This window comes from Lagopus muta, chromosome 6 (genome assembly GCF_023343835.1).
Source record: "Lagopus muta isolate bLagMut1 chromosome 6, bLagMut1 primary, whole genome shotgun sequence".
Lineage (NCBI taxonomy): Eukaryota > Metazoa > Chordata > Aves > Galliformes > Phasianidae > Lagopus > Lagopus muta.
In genome coordinates, this window is record NC_064438.1 from 37,588,220 (window position 1) to 37,609,858 (window position 21,639).

Genomic DNA, 21,639 nt, shown 5'->3' on the forward strand with positions numbered 1-21,639 from the left:
ATGGGGTTATCGTCATCCTGCGGTGTGATCTGGTCGTGCGCCGCTTCACCTCTGCTCCGTTCCCTGTTTTGTAGGTGCCGATCTGGAAGCCTCACTGCTGAGTTTTGAGAAGCTTGACCGGGCTTCTCCGGATCTGTGGCCTGAGCAGTGTGAGTGCGGCCGGCCCGTGCGAGTGGGGTGATGGCGGGGCTGCCGGCCCGGCCCCGCGCTCACCCGGCGCTGTTCGCTTCTCTTTTCCAGTGCCCGGCGTCGCCGAGTTCGCCGCCTCCTTCAAAAGCGTAAGCTGTCCCTACTTCGTGCTGTGTGGCTCTTACTGTGACTGCGACTTGTCGCAGCTCGGGAGGAAGGCACTGCCCTGAACCTTGGGGAATGCTGCTCTTGCTGCTGGCTTCAGCTGGTGTCTTACTGTAACTCCCGACTTGCTTAGGGAGAGCTAGAAAATAGAAATAGACATTAGAGTATCCCTGTAGGGTACCTGGAGCCAGTTATCCTGTCAGTGTAACTAGTAAATGTTAGATCAGGCTTTGTATGCTGCTAAAAATGTACTTATCTGAGTATGCTTTGCCTTTTGTCTTTTTTTTTTTTTCTCTCCCTAAACCAGCCTATTACAAACTCACCTCCCAAATGGATGGCTGAACTGGAAAATGATGATATCGATATGTTAAAGGGTGAGTATGAGCACCATAGGTAGCGAGGTTGGCTGTGAATGGAAATTCAGTGCCTAATGAGCTCGGGGGCCTTCTGAAGCCTTCTGCAAGTGAAGGGATGGGGGATGCTCCTCTTATTCTGTTCAGTGCTTCCAGGATTTTGTCCTGGTTGCCCAACCATTTTATGCTAATTTTACTTTTTTATCATGCTATTAATTTGCTTCGGTTCTGAAGGCAGGAGGCTCCTGTTAGTAACTCCCACAGCCTCAGGCCTCTTGTCCTTACATCTGCAAAATCAGAATCTCCAGCTGAATGATTCTGCTTAGGAGTCTTTGTCTTGTTCATTACCTATATTTTAGTTAGTCCTATCACCTGCAAGAATATATCTTGATTACAAATGCAGTTGTTCTCCTTGTTACTGCTTTTTGAACCAGTAAATCCCTGGTTTATTTTTCTTTTTTTTTTTCTTACCATTCCTGCTTTGGAATGGTTGGAATGTCTTGCTGGTTGTTATGAGCTGTGAGAAGAATATATGCTGTACGCTGTAAACTGATAGTGTTGAAAGTGTGACTTGAATGCTCTGTGAAGTGGTAAACATATAAACTGCCACTAGAGGGCTACAGACAGTGTTAAAAATCACACTTTTTCTTCTTAGAGCTGGGAAGCCTCACTATAGCTAACCTGATGGAGAAGGTTCGTGGCCTGCAGAACTTGGCTTATCAGCTGGGACTGGATGAATGTGAGTTTTGTGCACAGATGTGACCACTGTGTTATAAATCTTGCCACTGAAGTGTGTGTTTGTGTTGCACTTACAGTCAGAAAAGTACATTTACAGATGTGGGAAGTGGCGCACAATTATGACAGCGCAGTAGAGAATTTTCTGAAGAAGAAAAGAGTGCTTCTCTAAGCAAGTCTGCCATGGGTGCAGTGAAGCCTAATAGAGCACAATTAAGAGAATTTCTTATTTTAGATTTTTGTTTTCCTGTTTTGTATGTTAAGGTCTGGTTTTTCTAGTGGCCCATAAATTTCTGACTTAGCTTTGGTGTAGGTAAATCACTGGTTTTGCTTCTTAGGTGCTAACACTCTTTATCAGAGTATCTGTGCCAGCACTTCCGTGAAACCTTTTGTACTGCCTATAGAGTAAAAATTTAACTGGTGTGAAGGATTCTGTTAGCCATTAGTGCTCTTGCAGCTTTTGGCCTCTCAGTTATTTTTCTCCATAGTCAGCAATAGCAGGAGGTGCTGCGGCTGCGTTCTGAAGTTGACCTTCATCCCACTTACAACAACCAGTTCATGTCTGTGCCTTTTTTTAAGGAGGGGGAAAAAAGATGCCTTTTCTTGTCATCATTGCATTTAGGATTTTGCTGTTAATGTGGTGATCCAGCTTTGAAGATTCCAAAGGGATTGTGTTTCCTTTAAACAGTACCTGTGCATATTGATGCAATTCATTTTTTCTTCTTTATTTTGCTTTGTCATAGACATCAGTTACAGCTAAGTCTTGGGCTTTACATGTAGCTTTGAACATTTTTAGACTTAAAGATTTTTCAGCTTCATTTCAGTGGGTAACAAAAAGTGGGTTAAACTTTGAAGTCTCATGATAGTAAGCCTGGAATACCCAAATACTTTCTTATCAGTAGGTCATTAAGCCTGTTTGAACACGTTCTCCATAGGTAGAAATTTACTTTCAGTGCTAACATCTGCAAAGATTGAATAAGGCTTTTAGTGGAGTAGAAGTTATACTTTAACAATGGAAGTATTAATCAAATAATAAGATTGGCAGATGATTGGCCTTCTCAATTAAGCTGTAGGTTTACATGTCAAGCAGCTTTGGTGTGCTAAATAGAGTTTAAGCAGAACTCAAGAGAGCAAAAAAGATTAACAACTTTTTGTTGTGTTTACTTCTGTTTATTTTTACTGGAAAGAAATATGAAAAGAAGACCAAGTAAGAAAATAGAAGATCTGAGATTTGAGAGTGATATCCATTAGTGTGTAGCAATTGAAATATTAAATTTCTAAGGTATATATAACCTCTCATCGTATTTGTAACACATTGAATGCTTTGTGTGTCATGATGTATACGTTTATGTTGGGAAATCTTTCACATATAAGGAAATGCTGAGTTTGAACATGGGCTCTCAGGGCTGTTTCTATCAGTACTATCTTTTTCTCTTGTAGACTTAGGTTAGTAAGAGAACAAGAAGAAAAATCCAGAAGATCTGCTCATTAAAGTTAAAGAGCTTGTGGTTTTGTTTCAGTGGTATATGATTTGATTTTGCCTTTTTGGATTGAAACTTAGTATTTCACATTTTACATAGTGATGATCAAAACTGCTTACCAAAAACAGACTTAAGAAACCCTGCTGATTGCCCTCCTCTAGATGGCAGCATGAAGCTTCTGATAGTGGTCCTGAGGCTTCAAAAATATTGTGCAGTCTGTCATGATTTGAAGTTCTTCTCAAGAGTTACTTTGATACTTTGTGTTCTAAATTTGCACTGTCCTTTTGACAATATTTTCTTGTCTCCTCTGTACTGTGTGAGAAACAATTCTGCTTCATTGTGTCCGTATTTTATTTACTTTACTTTCCAGTGCTGCCTTCTACATTCCAATTCCTTTGTATTTTCAAAGGCTTTTGTTTTTGTCTGAGTTACTGGTAAAAATGCTGTCTGGACCATGATGATTCCTGCAGTGCTCCATGACAAAAATGCCTGTTTATTGACTTTGTAATTATGTTGTGAGATCTGTTATTGAACCAGTTCATGGCACTCTTCACATTAATTTTGTATGATGATTCATTTGGTTAAAGGAAGTGTGGGACTGACTACCTCTGTGAAGTTTATCAAGGCAGGATTCCGGCACTTAAAATTACATTTTGTCAAATCTATTGCTCAGATTTCAGTTTGATTAAATTAATCATTACTGAATTATATGCCTTCTTAAATTCATATGAGCTTCTTTCTAGTTTGCCTGGGCTCAACGGAAGGGTGATATACTCCTAAACACTTGGGTTACTCCACCAGTTATTTTAAAATGCTAGCACTATGCTAGCTGTCTTCAATGTCTGAGAGCATCTTGTGTGGCCCAGGTGCGCATACATACTGCCTGTTTGTAAAGTATTGCTGATGCTGGAAGAACTATCAGCCTGCTGTGCTGTCGGAGGGTAGATTTGATGATATCACCAGTGCAAGACTTTCTTCAGAGCCAGATTCTTTTTAAGGTCTGATGTATCTGGGAAGGTAATGGTACTTGTTTACATTATCTTCGATACTAGAAAACTCAGAATAACTGACCTTACAAACATGAATACTGTTTATACTTTCCCTGTCTGCAGTGCTAGTCTTCTCTTTTGGGTTAGATTATATTTCTATTTGGAGCTGAAGCTGTTTTGTGCTCTTCTTCCTGTAAAATTAGGAATGTATAATGACTGCATTGTCCAATCTCAAATCCTCGTACTTCAAGAGCAATGAGATTGTTACTGGACATGCTCAACCAAGTATCCCTCTTAGCTTTGTGTGCCCTGGCTTTCACTGGAATCCAGGAAGTTTTCTCCCATTTCCTTTTCTGTAGCACCAATTTCTTTTCCATATATGTTCAACATGGTCAAGCAAATTAGATAGCTATCCTATAGTGGAGGAGCTGCTTGATGCTAACTGAGGGGCCAAGAATTAGCCTTGGGTGAGGTGGGGATGTCAGGTGAACAACAAGGGTGTCAGTCTTGAAGCACCAATGATAAAGGAGAAATCAGCTAGGATGTAGTCAGAATTAGTGATAGTTTTCATTAATGTGAGAAATGAATAAATAACTAGGAGTTTTTTTGCCTGGATAGACAACTGTGCCATGTGTGGAAAAATGTCTGTAGAACTGCTGAATGCAGAGGATGCACGTATGGGGAGCAGCTCTTCGCTGTTTCTCTAAGTATGGGGGCCAGTGAGAACCAGTGATGTGTCAGGACAAAAGCAAGGTGAAACTTGCAATGTGTCTTAAAGGCAGAGGTTGTGAGTACAAAGTTACCTTTGAATTGATGAGACAAACTGCTGGATGATAAATCCTTCTAACAAAGAGGTCAAAAACAGAGGGCAAAAAGCTGAAAGATTAGTAGGCAAACTGGGCTGTGTCCTTGTCTTGTGCTCCTCTATAGGTATTTGCCTTTGGCCTGTTGGCAGTGAAATGGGGGAGTGGAAGGAAGGTATTGAATTGGGGTTGTTGTTGTTGTTTTTTATAATAGTCAGGACTGTAACACATGGTAATTTAGCAGCTGTTGCCAGAAATCACTGAAGTGTTCCTGTAAGGGAGAGAACTTTTAAGAGGCAAAAAGAGACAGAGATGGGGATGAGGAGTTAAGCTGTCCTTAGTTGTGAATTATAGTTCTCTGCAGTCTCGGAAGCCTCTGAAGTTTATGCAGAGTAAAGGGGTTCATTCTAAATGCCCAGCTAGTTACAGATTGCCATTCTTTTCTGGTCATCTTCAGTTTTTCATTTTTCTCAGGTAAATGCTGTGTGTGCCTGGAGGTTCAACTTTGTTGTAGGTTGAAGAAAAAGAACGGTTCTGTCTTTTCTTCTTTCCTTGAGCGGAGTTTAACTGTGGCATGTTTTTGAAACATTTACTTAGTTCTGTTTGTTACGCTTGCATCCTTCTCTTGACATGGACAATTTCAAAGCTTTTTTTTTTCTTACTACTGATCACAGGTAGGAGTGTAGGTTTAAATCAGGGACTCCATCTTTTGTAGATTGAGCTTGTGTTATATTTTAAGCTTTAAAAAACAAAGCATGACACTTTATTTGCAGTTAAGTTGAACTTTGTGTAAGCTGTTGAATTGGAATGGAATTGGGGAAAGAAATGAGGATCATTTGTTGTCTTACTGAATCTCGTCTTTCGTTTTCTGTAATGAGTTATCTTTCCTAGGAGTGCCTTTGTGTAGTATCAACATACATTGCCTGTGGGCTCCAAGCAGAATTAGAGGCCTGTGTACCCAAGTGGGCTTATAATGTTAATTATATAATTGATCAGATTTTTAAAAAAAAGGAAGTAATGACCATAACTGCTCTTTATTTAGTCCTGATTTAATTAACACAGAGGCTTTCTAAGCTCAGAAGTCTGACTATACCTTTGCAAAGGGAACTGGTTTCTCACAGTTTCTTGTTAACCAAAATGAGGTTTTGGGAACCTATTTAGAAGGCAGACTCTTTGCTGAATATGACTATTTCCTGGCAGAAGTAAGACCACTTAAAGTACTCGTGGAGGTTGAGAAGGAAACTGTTACAGAAATAAGAAGCAAAGTGAAGGAGGTTTGCATGCTGTGGATCCAAGTCTGGATCCTATAAGACTTGGAGACCTTGGTGCTTGTGATTAGAAGGATACAGCAGTGTTCTTAGCATCTTGACTACTGGGAAGAGTAAGGAGGGTGCTTGCTGCTTCTTTGTTAAAAGCCAGCACCTGCAGACGTGTGGAGCTTCTAGCACTAGTGTGTCTATATTTACCTAAAACACGAAGGAAGGAAATGTGCTCTGGAATCGTTTATATTGTTCTAAATATGTTGGACTTAGAATATTTTATGCCAAGTCTAATGCTCATTATGGTCTTAAACTTAAAAAATACACTATATTAAATACACTACAGTGCGGTGGGCTATCTTGCCTAGGAAGGGAACAGTTTGAGATGCATGTGCTTCAGCATGCCTCCATATCGTATGTCTGCCCTGTTCAGAATTTTCTTTGTAGCGACTGTTTTTCTTTCTGTTCCTTTACATTTTCCTGCCTTGCTGAATGAATTTTCATTACATTTCAGCTTTGCCTGGAAGCATATTTCTCTCTTATTTTGTTATTTAGTACCGCGTTTGCTAAGACTTTGAAATAGTATACACTGTGCTTCAAAGCTTGAAGGCAGAGTTTTATAGCTGGACAACAAAATTATGCTCTTTGGACACTGGATTTCTTTAATATGCGGTTAGTATAAGGATTTACTTCGTTGAATTAGTGGACTTCTCCCAGAAAATGTCTCACATTATGGATAGTTCATTTGTGGGTTAGGAAATGATCAGAGAGGTTTTTTTCAGGAGGTGCATTATCAATTGAAATGCTAATGCTTGCTTTTGTTTTCCTTACCTGTTATGGGCTTCCTGGAAAAATACAAAGTTAATACAGGCGATTTCTGATTTACATTCATAGTAACTCTCTACCATTATTTGGTTGTTTCAGAAAAGTGAAAGGAATGCTTGTGATCTGTTAGGGTATTTATACAGCCCCTGTCACTGTGATGTCCAAGCTGCCATGATTTTCACATGAAACCTTGGCCTTTCTCCTGGTTGTCTTTATTCTCTCCTCCCATGCTGTAGATCTGCTTCATTTTAAGGCAGGGTGATATGGTAAGAGGTGTACTTTGCATCTGCAGGGGGATGAGGAAATCACATTCTCTTACACTGCTCACTGGGTTGTTTATTTATTGACAGGATTCTTTCTGGGTGGAAGAGTGAGGCATCAGAATGCCAGCCTGAAATTGGCATTCAAACATGATCTGTGAATTGGCTAATTTTGACATGTAGGTAGTTAAGAAATGATTGCAGTCGGAGGAGTCGTGACCTCAACTTTCCATCATCTCCATTGGCTTGTACCCCAGTTTGGAAGTGAAGAAGGAATAGGAAGTTTTAATTGTACCTGTGTGATTTATCCTCAGTCAGCTCTTTAATTTCTTCTGGCTGTCTGAGGCTTCCGACACGTTGTAAATTTCTCCAACTTTTTCATTATCTGCAATTTCTTTATGACTCATGAATCGGAGTGGAGAGAGAGTGTGGATTTACAGCAGAGATAAACATGTCCATAAAGTCTGTATCTGTGTCAGTAATTGTACTGCTGTCAGTGACTGTCCTGTTTTACAGGTCTCTCTTGGGAGAGGAGCGCGCTTTGCTACCAGTGTCAGAGAAACGTTCGCTTTGATTTGCATTAACTTGCTAGGAGATTGGGTTGCAATGGTGAGGATGGAAATTGGGTCTGGACCTCGGCTGCTGTTGTTTATTGTAAATAAGTGGGTGTGTGGTTGCTCTATGTGCAGAAAAAATGGTTGGTCAAAAGTGTTCCTAAATACAAAATTAGGGAGACATACTCTAATGATATAAAATATATTAACCATGTGCATAAATTATGCATTTTTAGCATAAAACAATGCTGTATCCAGGTAACTGTTATGCTGTTTAAATAAAAAAAATGGAAAAATGCTGCATGGATTGTTAGGGATTGAGATACAAGGTCTGTCTGCTTGTAAAGTAGAAACAATGTTTCTGAAGGCTTCAGAAATGTTTGCATCTCAGCCTTTCTCTCTGTCCTTAACTCTAAGGGGAAAGTGCTGTTGTAGATTTCAGTGGAGAGTACTAATATAGCATTCTAATCTTCAGGCATTGATGTCTCTGCTTGCTGCAGAAGGAGGTATATACTATCAGAGTTGGCAGGGGAGAAAATCCTGGAACTCTCTTAAATGTGTCAGAAGTTCAAACTCCTGCAATTTCTCTCTGCAGTTATTTCGTTTGCCTGTTGCTGACACTTTTATCAGTATGTACTCTGCATGCTGTGTATGCAGAATCATTTGTTAATTACATATTTCAGGTCGGATTAATTGTCTATGATTTTTAGTGTACTGAAACGTTCAGTAAATGTTTTCTTTCCAGGGTATTTTTAAATATTTAAAGTAACTGTGAAAGTCAAACTTTCATCAAAAGCCCTGGATGCAGCTTATTGAAGTTTTTCTAAGTCATTGGGCATCTTTTGTGGAAGGAACGTAATAATACACAACATAAACTCTATGACTGTGTAGATAATTTTTAAATGTACATAGATGACATGTTAGCATTCCCAATGCTCTTACATCTGCCATTGCTTGTTTGTTAATTCTGAAGACTAATGGTAGAAATACTAGAAGGTGATTTTTCAAGTGTTAGACAACGTCTGTCTGGGTCTAGTAACTGGATTTCCAAAGTTCTGTGTAAGGATCACATGCTAAGTACTTGACACATATCCATAATATTAAAACTACTGTTGATCTTAATGAGTGGTGACCAATGCAACAGCAATTGTCAGTAAAAACTGAGTAGTGAGACACTTTGTATCTGATCTTATTGAGATGTCTGCCTTTTTTTCCTCATTCTTTCCTCTTATTTACATCTCCAGTTCTAGTTTGTAGATGTGAAAGGTACTTTGTGCTGCTTGCCTTAAAAATTAATAAATAATACTTTGAGTTGTACCTTGGCATTCCTTCCTAAATAACTGAACATCTTCTCTCAAAGCTCTCCTCTAGTTTGTTTAATAGTATGAAGAAATTCTGCAATTAATTTGATCCTTTCTGGAAAACAGTTGTTGAGTTTGTTGATAGAGTGAATGTTGTTCTAAATAATTCTAATAGTTAGGGGAGGGGAGTCTTTTCAGTGTTAAAGGGGAGGAAAATATCTGGAGACCAGCTGAACATACTGCTTTGAAATCTCTGGAATCATTCATCAAATCAACATTAGTTTTTTGAAGGATTTTTAGTATGCTTATCAAAGCAGTAATTTGTGCTTTGTGAGGACATCTGGAGTACTAGCACTGGTCAGTCAAGCAGCTGAACATGTTCAACTACCAGAGTGATTGTGCAGTCTCCATTCTTGGAGGTTTTCCAGGCCATACTGAATAAAACTTTGAGTGATGCAGTCTGACTCCGTAATTGACTCTCTTTTGAGTAGGTGAACTCCTGAGCCCTTGTAGTCCACATCATGCAGTGATCTGATGATTCTGCCATGTAAGTTCTGTTCTAGAAGTAAGTTAATTCAGTACCTGCATTCTATAGTCTCACTTGAACATAATAGCATGAGGCACTTGGTTCAGCTCATCAACTTTGAGTAGGAGATCTCAGGTGAAACTGTTGTTTGCTTCCACCTGAGCAGCCTGGTTTGGAACAAGAGACTTAGAGATTTTTATATGGAAGTGATGGCTTTCACACTCTCACGGGATGAGGAATAGTCTTCCAGAAACTTCTCTCCACAGAGCTGATTACATCTGTGCAACTGAGGCTAGGGAACCCATTTTTCTGTGTATGGATATACAGTGCATTCAGTATCATTCTTTAAGCACAGGAAGAGAGAGATTCTCAGCATACACAGACTCTTGTGTGTCTTAGTTTAAATGAACGGTGAAAGCACCATCACTTGTGTAGACAAGCAGGGGGTCAAATAGGGCTTGACTGAAGAGCTTTTTAGCCACGAAAGTAAGGGAATGGACTGTCACATTAAAGCATTTCTACCTGCCACATGCTTGATGCAGAAAGAAACATGACTACAAACAAAATGTTCTTACATTATACTGTCAGAAGTCTATTTTTTGCTACTCTTATTCTGACAGGATAACTTGTGGACTACTGTCAGTGGAGGAATTGAAGATAGGGGAAAGTTTGATCAAGCATAAGGTTATGTGCATTTTTCCATTATGGCTTAAGAAATACAAAAATGCCATACAAATCATGAAAGATGCTTTGGCAGGGGATTTCAAACCTTTGCAGCTGATCTGTATCTATTAAAATCCTTTTGCCTTCTATATGTGAAAATACTTCTATTTGCGAAGTATATGAAGGTTAAAAATTGTTAGTTTTTATCCATGCTAACACCAGGGGTTATTTACCTGTCTAGTGGCACATCTGGCCTTCTAGCTTGAAAGCAATGGAATTATGATTCAGTATGTAAGGACTGGCCTGTGTTCTGAGAAAGGAAACAGTGTACTTGTCCATCAGACTGAGCAGATGTTGGTGGGGCATTGCTGTATTTTCTTTTTAGTTTCCTCTGGTTTGGATCAAGTGACAACATGTACAAGGCTACATGAACGGCCTCATAGTATTTTGTTGTTACACTGTGTGATTTCGACTGTTCTGAGCATGAAATCTTCCACGGGGTCAATAATGAACTTGCCACCTCACCTCTTGCATTACCAGCGAATGCAGTACCCTGTGTGTGATGTTGCTGGACCAAGTCTGATAGTATCTGTCTCTTATTGCCTCATTAGCTTGTGAGCATTAGAACAAGATAAAAATGCTCTAAAGCCTCTTATCTGATGATTGTCATAACCTTCCAAGTGCCATTAGTTTAAGTTTGCAATCAAATGCTTCCCCTGCGTATAAGGAACACTGATTAAACCCAGAGCATCCCCAGGGGCCATTACAGCTGAAGGAGAAGGGGGGGCTGCAGGCCCCGGCGGGCGGTCGGCCTGCGGGCCTGCACGTGGCTGCCCCAGCTGTTCCGCTTTGCCTAATGAATTGTTTTACAAGGAGGGGCTGGATATTGTCATCACAAGCTGCCTTCCCGAGGGACTGCAGCCAGCCTGATAATGACTAATGTTAGTGATAGTAATTGAAGTGTGATGGCTCTCCAGGGACCGGCGCACACGTAGAACTGTCAGGCACTTGTGGCTGGTTCGGTCCTGTGAATACCCCTGAAATGCTTTTTAATTGCTTGACTTTCATAACTAGTTCCCATATATCTCCTGCAGAAATGTATGCTTTATGGGGGGAGGGAAAGGAATGAAGGACTCTGCTCTGATATTCTCCCTTAGCATAGTGAGTTTATTGCTATGATGTGCTGCTACTGAGAATGGCTGTGTTCTTCCTCTTCTCCATTCTCAGTCTGAACCTGCTCTGTGTCTCTACACAGCTGAACTTACTTTTCTTTAATGTCTAAGCCCCGTCTTCTGTAATACTGATCCTTCATGCATGGAAGTTTAGTTTGGCTATAATGAAATGTAGTGGCTTTTATTTCAAAGATCAAAGCGTCAAAATGATAGCTATTTGCATTTTGTTACGCACTGAAATCTGGATGTAAGATAGAAAGGCAATCTTGTAATAAGGTACTATATTTATCTGTGTCCTAGCAGAGCTAGTGTTTATGGCTATAAGCTTTTGAGGGGTTAGGACAGAGAGCAGACCAATCTACATGGCACAGAACGAAAACTTTCTGATTGTGTTCTCCTCTAGGAATTAATTGTTGAATGTATCAGTGGGTTTGAGGTAAAATTACGAGCGCTGCTCCAAAAGCAGTGTTTCTTATTTTATGATGTTGGCCCACGAGGTCAGAGGTGGATGTTGATGGTATGGGAATAGAGGTTGAATCTTCCTGCCAATGTGGTCCTACGCTACATCCTTACCTCTAAATTGGAGAGCAATGGATTTGAAGGTTGCACTACTAGGTGGATAAAGAATTGGGTCAGTTGCCGTAGCCAGAGGATTGTTGTCAGTGGTTCTGAGTCCAGGTGGAGGCCAGTCTTGAGAAGTGTCATGAGATTCTGCAAGATCAAGTGCAAGGTGTTGCAGTTGTGTTGAGGCAATACCAAGTATGAGTACAGACTAGCAATGAACTCCTTAAGAGCAGGCCTGCCAAAAAGGACTTGGGGCTCCTGGTGGACGGAAAGCTGGACATAAGCCAGCAGTGTGCACTTGCAGCCCAGAATACCAGTGGTATCCTGGGCTGCATCAAAAGAACGGTGACCAGCAGGGAGAGGGATGTGATTGTCTCTCTCTACTTTACCCTTATAAGGCTTAATCTGCAGTACTGTGTCTATGCCTGACAATATGGTGTCTGACATGGAAGTGTGGATGGAACAAAGATGTGTCATCAAATTCCTGTATTTGGAAAAAGTTGCATCCTCTGGACATTTATTGACACTGAATGTTTGTGGAGACCAAACAGTGAATGCGAGCTTAGTGGGTAGTGCGTTTCAGCAATGGTGGCAGCAGTGTGAGAGAGAAACCATATTCTAGGTGGCCAGGCAGATTTTCATGAGCACTGCTTGCAGGGTCTTGTTCATTGCTGGCAGAAATGCACAGCTAAGGATGCTGACTATGTTGAATGTTAGTGTTTTGTAGCTGAGGATTTGCTTTATCAAACAGTGTTATTGTGCTCTTTGTATCTGTTGCAATTTCCGTGTAAATAAATAGGAAGCATTACTTTTGGAGCATCCTATGTGCATGAGAGGGAGAGCTGCAGGATAATAGCTTTTAGTTTTTCAGATTTATTTTAAAGTGCTGTGTTGGAGTTGCCAGACAAAGCTTGTTAGATCAGAAGGATGTTTTCTGCCAGAAATAGTGTAAGTCACAACAGGTCTCCTCTGTTTCAATGCTGGCTGAGACAAAGGAAGAATGAAATTCACATTGCTACAACTTGGGGAAGCTGTGAAGAGAGAATGGAATTATTCACAGAGCTGAATGACCAAAGAGGGAAGCTTGGAAATGACAGGGGGAAAGGGAGACCCTGCCTCTTTTTTGCAGTTTTTCTAGGAATGAAATAGGAAATTGAAAACATTTTCTCCGCTATAATTGTTAAGAAGTATGTATTTGCCTAATACATAGTAATTGCATAATAGCGAGATATCCTATCTAATAGCTGGGCTGTTGTTTACAGTAGACTGTCTGTGCATGCTTGTGGCTGCTGGGTTAGTTATTGAGATATGAATCTGGCAGATCATATTTTCATATTTTACTATGAAAGTTGGAATATTACTTCTGGGCAGTCTGATGAGTCTTGCAGAGTTTGTGCTGTCGTTCAGGAGGTGAGACAATTCCCGTCTCTTTATTCTGTGTTTATGTATGTTAGGTTAAATATGAAGCTTTTAAGAAGACACTTTAGAAAAAGAAGTGGCAGATTATGATTGTGCCTACAAGATATGAAGAGAAAGCAAATATGTTCACAGCAGTTCTTCTAAAGGAAAAAGATGGGTGAAAGTAGTTTGTTTTTTTTGTTTTTTTTTTATGATAGGAGATCATGAGGCTATGCAGCAGGTCTATAGGGTCAGACAATAGGATAGTGATCTTCAGAGAAGGGAAGGAAATGAAACAAATATCTTGTTAAACGAAGAGTTTTTGTACCATCTGTTTTCAGAAGAACCGTTTTAGCCCAAGTCAACATGAATAACCTTGGTAAATTCAGGACAAGTTAAAATAGGTCATACCAATTAATTCCAGCCACTGTATGGATTAAGCGTTGCCAATAGTCTTTTGTTTCTCTTGCTTGCCTGTTACTCGTCAGGTGCAGGTATCTCTGATTTCAGGTCTGAGGACAGTTTTCTGAAAAAGGCTCAGATTTCAAGACAGCATTTCTCTTTGATTTTTAGAACATCCTAGAAAGGGCATTCTCAGAAGTACAGCCTGAACACATAGGTAGGAAGCTTTGAATTAATTTATTGTCAATTCCCTTGCATAAAAACTGTCTTCTAGGGGAAAGAAAAAGTCACCGCTGGCTAAAATGAATTAACAGTGGTGGAGATTTTACAACATGCCTTTTTAACAAGCTTCTACTTATTGTCTACTTTCATATTAGAAGTACAACTTTTAATTCTACTGTGGGTTTGTCTGGGTACTAAGACATTTTGAATGGTCCCCATCTGTACAGAAAGGTTTTGTTGTGGCTTTCTGAGTTCTAGCTGGAGATCAACAAAGGCTTAATGCCTGTGCCAGCAGAGGAAACATACTACTTCTCATCATATTCATTGCAAGTTTGTTCTTCACCTCCCCCTTCCAGTGAAGTGCTTGATCTTAGAAATTTATTTTGGTAATAAAACATTACTTTATACTTCCCCATGAAAGCATGTTTGAAGGCTGTTTGTGGATTTTTTTTTAAAGTGTCCAAGAGCTTGTTGTTCCCTGAGCACACTGCAAACTTATATCATGGTAAGTCTGATGAATTAACACACAGAAGGTTAGGCTTATAACTGTTAGTGTTAACTTGGGCTCTCAGCACGTGGAAGCAGACCTGTGGTTGGTGTGCTGTGGTTCGGTTTTCTGTCTCCCAGTGCTATATTTTATTGGTTGGTTCTGAAAAAATGGGTGATTTTACTCTTCCTGAAATTTTACTGTAATTTTTATTCACAGTGAAAAGAGGCTTAAGATGTGTTTAGTACTCTTCACAGCTGTAAGTTGTGACAGTAAAGCTAAATGATGTAGTTCAGTTGCTTTCCTATGTTTTATTGGATTGTTTTTTATTTCAAGTTGAAATGCGGTTTCTGTTTTCTCACTTGAGATTTTAATCTCTGTTCTAGTCCAGATGCAGTTGGTTCTGATCAGTAGTTGGAGAGGAGTTTGGAGGAGCCTGAAGTTGGAATAAGCAGCATTAGATTGCTGAACTGTTTTCCTCCAGTAGCTCTAGGGGGCTCTCTGCTGTTGGAAATATTAAATTTCCAGTGAGGTCTACGATAAGGGTCTTAATAACCTGTTGTCATTAAAGTTCTCATAATGCTTTTTTTTTTTTTTTTTTCTCTCAAATGATAACCTGATTTTTCATTAGCAAAATACAGCATATGCAACTACAAACTAATTTCCTCCATGGTGTCAATTAGAGATTCTCATTTCTATCCTAAACTGTACTCTGCTCTGCATATAAACTGTTGTCACACAAACTATAGTTGTGTTTATTGTATATTTAAAGAGCATGGGAAGTAATTTTCATAATCCACTTCAAGTATAGTGCTACCAGCATCAACTGTATATGCAAGGAAGACAGGAAATAACTATCCCATCCTTTATTGTAACCATGTGGTTTGTTACTGCAGTAACGTTAGAAGTAGATGGGCTTTGTTATGGGAGCGCTAGAAATGAATGCTTGAGGTAGATAACTAGATGAGACAGCACAAAAGAATGAACAGTAACTTGCGGAGTAATAGGTGTTCACCACCACTTGTTATTAAATGGCATTTAGAAAGAAGGAATGCATGTGTAACACTGTTTCTAATTTTGAAACCCTTTCTCTGGATTTCATGCTGGGCCATGAATTGCAGTTCTGTCTTGAGCTCAGTGGATACGCAGTATCAAGGTGGGTTCTGCTGGGCATTCTGTATCAGATTGTTAGACTAAAATGGACTTCCTGATGATCAGTTTGAGGATGCGTCAAGCTGTTTAAGATCGTAATGCTGTGTTCTCTGTCGCAGTGCTACAGGAACTGTGCAGGTAAGCCCATTGGTTGGATGTGTGAACTAATGGAAGCAGCATTGTATAATAATTTAGATGCTAAACATAACCAGGGAAGAAATGTTTACTGATGTGATGACAGCAGCTTGCATCTCCTGGAGCATTGACTTCAATTTTAGGAAGAGTGCTGCACTGCTTTCACTTAGTGTGTTTTGAAAGCTCTCTTCCAATCTGTGAAGACTAAAAATAACTGCAAATTAATTATAGCTTGTGTTCTCCGACACATTTGGGCAACATTCACTGGATGTCTACTCCAAATGATGCTGCTGTTTTCTGTATGATAAGGAGCTTGTATATTAAGGGAGTGAAAATAATGTGGAGTTTGAAGTTCAGTGAGCTTCACAATAAGAACATGCACAAACGTGCTGCTCAGTGGTGAGTCTGGTCTTATTTATTCTACAGTCATAGACTGAAATTGCTATTGTGAATTTACTGCTGAAGGGGGAAAAAGTGAAGTATGGCTAAATTCAGGAGGGGAACAGGTTGTTTTATTTTCGCTGGTATCATTCGCAGTTCCCAAGCAATGAGGCTTGGAGAGCCTGACTATTGGGAGCCATGTCCTGATTAGATGTTGGGACCTGCTGTAAAACCATGTGATGTCTGCCAGTTGTTCCAGAATTGAGTCGTCTTTAAGTAGTTAAGGAAAAATATTTGGAAATCTTGAAAAATGCCCTGAATTACCCTCGTCTGTGTAAAACATAGACAGGTAACAGTTAATCGCTTGATTGCTTTTTGAGTAGTGAAAGATGCTTCTTCCATAATTTGTTTTCCTATGCAACCCGACTTTAAATACCCGAAACATACCAGTTCTGGTCATAGGAGAATTCAGATGCTCATTCCTGCCAGCATTTGGAATGTTTTTATTGCATGCACTACATCTTTCTGTGTTTGACCGCTGTAACTTGAGAGGAAATAATATATTTTTATTTCAGAGTGCGGGCTATGCCAGTGTAGCTGAAGTAGGGATGTTAAATAGGTTTTAATATGCTGTTGAATTTTTTTTTTTTTTTTTTTTTTCGTAATGAACTCTTAAGGAAGTGGTGGAGTCACCATCCCAGGAGGTGTTCAAGAGCAGTGTAGATGTGTCACTGAGGGACGTGGTTAGTGGGTGTGCTGGGGATGGGTTGGGTTGATGGTTGGATGAGATGATCTTAGAGGTCTTTTCCAACCTTAATGATTGTATGGAAGAACAAAAAAAAAAAAATGGCTTTTAGCCTTGGTGGCCTTGAACATTCAGAGGGCTGTATATAAGCTTTGTGTTATCAGAAACTGTATCCTGATTACCTTAAGTAAGCGTATGTGTAAGTTGTCTTTCTTCAAGGTCTGCTTTCTATTGATTTCTCCATTTCTCATTTCAACAATAGAGAAGAATGATTTTTCTTATTAGCTGTTTTTACTTTCTGGTAATATAAGACAGAAGCTTGAGGATGCTGCTATATGGAAAATGCAGTGGCAGTGTTTGCATTTTTTAAAGTTTCAATTGGAATTATGATTAGAAAAGGAACTTTGAAACTTTTGGTCTTCTGAAAATTTCAAAGAGCTGAATTTTATATGTAAACTTGTATGTGTGTTCCATGGCAGTTGTCTTCAGCGCTACTCTGAATGTTTTATTTATGAAACTTTTCTTTAATATTCTGTTTGTTCATTACTTCATCGCAGATTCATGGTGTTGCTTAACCACATTAAGGACCTCTTTCTGTGGTTGCAGTGGGTGGCAGCGCCTGCTTCTGAAGAGCTGTTTCGTGAATGTTTGCACGAGGCCCTAAATCTATTGAGCTGGGGTCACTGTTGTGTGTTTCCCAGGCTGAAGCTGCAGGGCCCCCAGGTCCCGTGTTTCCTGCTGCTTTCCTGTTAGAATTCTGCATGCCAGATCCACAGCACCCTGCTCTTTCATGAATGGAATTCAAAAAGACACTTACATTTCCATAAATAAATTAGGAATTCAGTGGCTTCTTCTGGCTAATCAGAGCAGGCTGATAAACCTTGCTAGCTGTTTAATAAATGAATTGTGACTGATTACCTATTAATATGGACGCCTTAGGAATTCACCCTGGGGGAAGCAGAGCAGTGAAATAGAGAGGGGCATGGCCCCCTGGGAAATCAGGGCTTCATGTTTGCAGCTTAAATATCTCTGTGAAGTATCAATAAGGAGGTAATTGAATTTTGAACACAAACATGAGCGCCGGATGGATGAAGGAGAGGGGGGCTCTGATCATCTCTTCGTGCCCCTTCATACTCCCCTCCCCTTTCCCTTAGAGACCACTCTAGTGAAGATAGATGCTAAATCCATTAAATAAAGATTAGACTCTGTCGTGGTAGAAAATGGCAGCTTAGCTAGATCCCTGGGCAAATTGGGACCTTTAGCAATACAGAAAATTAAAATATACATTTTTAACAAGTGCACTATCGGCACACTAATAATGACTGCATGGCTTGTGGGGTTTGCTCACCTTTCAGATCTGCTTTTGTTTAGTTATCACTTGCTTTTGTTTTGAAAGCAGCCTACTTGGTCTCTCTGAAACAGAAGGCTAGGGGAAGGAAGGTGGGTTTTTTCCTACCTTGCATTCAGTCTTAGGCACTATATTTGTTTTGGTCCTAATGCTTGTGATAGCGTAGAAGTTCTGTACCCTCCTGTCTGAAGAGGGAAATGATTACCTTTGGCTCCATCATGCTCAGATATGTGTTCTAAAAAGTAGATGGAGATAGTCCATAGAGGAACATAGAGATGGCATTGGAGTTTGAAATATAAATGTGATTGGGCTTTTTAAAAGTACGGATTTTGTTCACTAAGCATATGGCTTTGTTTTTATTTACTCCAGATCAAGTTCTCTTAATGCTGGAAATAGTAGTATAAGGTTAATCCTTGTAAAATATCAGCGTTCTTCCTTTTCATGCACATTGTAGAGGCATGGCTGGAGTGTTCTTTAACAGGTGATTGTCTTCCTTTATGATACTGTGCTAGACTTACAGCACAAGATCTTTCCAACTTCATGCCCTATTCTCTATCTTTCAGGCAGAACTTTATCTGCCTGTCTGGAGGATAAATTGTTATTCTGAAGTAAGTGCTTCTGTTTTTTTCCAAATAAACAGAGTAATACAGATATTTATTTAACAGAAAAAAATCCAAAATTGTTCAGTATTTTTAACAAGAAATGAGCCTAAGCTATTGTGGTTCTGAGGAAACTTGCTATTGCTTCCTTCTGTAACTTTATTTTGGCTCTAGAATGTTTTTAAAATGGAAACGGGAGAGGGGGGAAAAAAACATGCTTTAAATTACAGCAAACTGAAACAACGGTAGCAGGGGACCTGCTGTTCTGTCTGATCTTCCACAGCAGCTCCTTGTTAATGTGACTTTCCAGAACCCTTTGAAATGTTAGCAGTTATACCTGGAAAACTGTTCTCATCTTCATCTGCTAACTTCTCTTTAGCTTATGAAGAACAAAAACGGATTTTAAGTGGAAAAAGTTGAAGTGCTTGGATTCGTTCCAGAGGCAGTAATGAGTGTGCTGGAAATGCCTTGGCTTCCTTTAGTTCTGACTTCCTGCAGATATAGAAGAGGTTTTCCGTCTCTTTTCCCCATTAGTCATCTGCTTCCAGATTCCAGTAGCTTATTCGTTTGCTCATTTGTGGTGTTTTGTTTTGGGTTTTTTTGTTGTTGTTTATTTGTTCTGTAAGGGGATTTTAGGGTAGGAATGTATTCTTTCATCCAGCCATGCTTCTAGCTAAGAAAGGATCTTTGAGGCTCAGCCCGTTTTGACACTTGTTGGTGTTGGCGCCACAAGTGAGAATGGATGGTTACCTTAGCTAAACTAAGCTAATTGATCAGGTATGCAGTGTATCAGTTGAAGAAGCCAAATCTCAAGGCTTCCTTAAAAAGGTAGACTAGGGCAATGGATTTAACTTTGGCCAAGCATGCTGATTGTGGGCTCCTTCTCTTTTGGGACTTCCTGGCCTTCATCCCCTCACGTACACGCATTGTTTCATATTTTAGTCACTTAAACCCGTTCTTCTCAATCTTCTTCCCAATCTGCAAACTCAAGGGCAATCTGCAATACAGCTCTTTTCAAATGCACAAGAACTTCATAGATGGCTTTGGATCCAGTCATATTTTATGAGAAAGAGATGTAGGCCAGAAAGGCCTTGATTCATATGTGCTTCTCCTAGCCATTGCCTTTTCATTTTTCTGCAGTATTCAGTGGAATATGAAAACTTATTGTAAGATTTTTGCAGTTCCTCTCCTGAATATCTCTGCCTATAAATATACAATCTAACTGTTTATAACTCATCAAGCGCTGATCCCTTTCAAAGAAGCGCTCAGTGCAGTGCCTGGACTGCTTTTCTTTCATGCACAGGCATCTTTAGTCTTCTTCTATCCCCTGTCCTTCTGTTTGTCTATTGGATTTTTTTCTGCTCTCTTCTCCCTGCATGTAATCTCAAATTTATTTCTTTTGTTCTGGTTTAAGAGTTGTCCTTTGTGCACTCCTAGATAAAAAGGAGATTTTCACCAGTTAGTTCTCTAGCTTCTTCTGTAAGCAGGCGTGTATGTGCCAGAAACCTCAGAAGCTTATGGCTTTCTACATATTAAGGCACTTAGTGATGCAGCATTTTAATTAAATTAACCAGAATTTGTAAATTGTAGATAGATTTCCCAGATCATCTCAATATGAGCTTTTAGAGTGATCAACACTCTGCTGGTGTTTAATCCATCAGGCTGCCATATGGAGCATTGAAGAGCAGAATATCTGTTTATTAACAATTGTTGTTTTTTTCACATCAGCAATTATGATTTTTGTATTTGAGGACATGGGAGTACAGTCTATTTTTGCTTCTATTATACCAATTATATCAATTTCGTGCCAGACCCACTTTCATGTCTATTCTTTTTCCTTTTTTTTTTTTCTGAATCCAGATAATTCAGTAGATTGTCTAAAAGACCCAGTAGACCAAGAGGATCATCTCATCAGTCTCCAGGAATTTTATCACAAGAGGAAAGGCCAGGATGTCCATTATGAGAAATTATACGTATCTGTAACATCAGTGGTTTCGGCAAACTTTTGAGATATTTAATGAATCTTTGCAATCTGAACAGCCAGGGCATTCATAATGATTTGCAGAATTCAGAAAGTTGGCTTATCTTAGAGATAAAGCCAAACTTTGATTTTTCTCTATATTATTAAATATGTATCCAGCCTCAAATTCTAGGATATTTTCTGTGCTGGACTTGCAACAGAAATTACTTGTCTCTCGAGTGTTCTGTTTCATTTTATTGAGACAAACAGGTTTGTTTCTATCACTACAGCTGTGTAGATCCTTCTGGTTTTGAATGGGATGAATATGCTTTAGGGAAGAGGGGCAAAAACAAACTTGTCTTATAATTTTTTCATTGCACTGCTTTCTTCAAAAAGTAATATTAAACATTCTGGAATGGGAGATAACATGGGCTTGATGTGGAAATACGTTTTGCAGTCTAGACATCAAATTCTTCTCTTCAACTCTAATAGAAAATTTCCACTGTGAGAACCTCCTGAATTCTCAGAGGTAGTAACATGTATACTTACTCAAATATTTTCGAACTTGCTTGCTTTCTTGGGTGCACTGACAGAGTCTGGGGGATAAAAATCATTTGAGATAGCTTCAATTTTGATTTTTGTTTAGGTAGTATATGGAGAGGAGGGAGCTGTTAGTATGTGTTGATAATGTTAAATGGAAAACAGTGCTTTCTAGCTTTCATTAGAGTTGTCCATTGTATCCAGCAGATGGCAATGAAAATGTACCTGCTGCTCTCTCTTCTTTCTTAGCAGTGTCTTGACTAAAATTTTAAAGCCTGCAGAATGTACTCTTTCCTGTTCCCTGGTGCATAGCTGCAGATCACTTCCTAATGAGGATTTTGACTGCCCCCTGCCTAGGGGGTAAAACAGAAGCCAAAGCATCCATGGATTAATGAGAAAGGAATTTAATGCTGGCATGCTGTATCCTGCAACAAAATCTGTTTTCAGGATTTCAGAGTATTCCTTTAGATGTTCAGCACTTGAACAAGTAT

General features: G+C 39.5%; 2 protein-coding genes across 4 annotated transcripts in view; one reads left to right on the forward strand and one right to left on the reverse strand.

Moving 5' to 3' along the window:
- The window catches only part of ALDH6A1 (aldehyde dehydrogenase 6 family member A1), a 45,666-nt gene that overhangs the window by 11,894 nt on the left and 12,133 nt on the right, over positions 1–21,639 (reverse strand). The window lies entirely within an intron of this gene.
- LIN52 (lin-52 DREAM MuvB core complex component) overlaps positions 1–21,639 on the forward strand; it is a 41,708-nt gene that overhangs the window by 126 nt on the left and 19,943 nt on the right. The window contains exons 2-6 of one of the 3 annotated variants that reach the window (XM_048947266.1): positions 75–149; positions 241–278; positions 602–668; positions 1,303–1,386; positions 7,516–9,676. In XM_048947266.1, the coding sequence (XP_048803223.1) occupies positions 75–149; positions 241–278; positions 602–668; positions 1,303–1,386; positions 7,516–7,583 (332 nt within the window). In that variant the 3' untranslated portion in view covers positions 7,584–9,676. Of the gene's footprint in view, positions 1–74; positions 150–240; positions 279–601; positions 669–1,302; positions 1,387–1,462; positions 1,619–7,515; positions 9,677–21,639 lie in introns of those variants that run through there. The other 2 variants (XM_048947265.1, XM_048947267.1) reach the window with 2 other exon arrangements.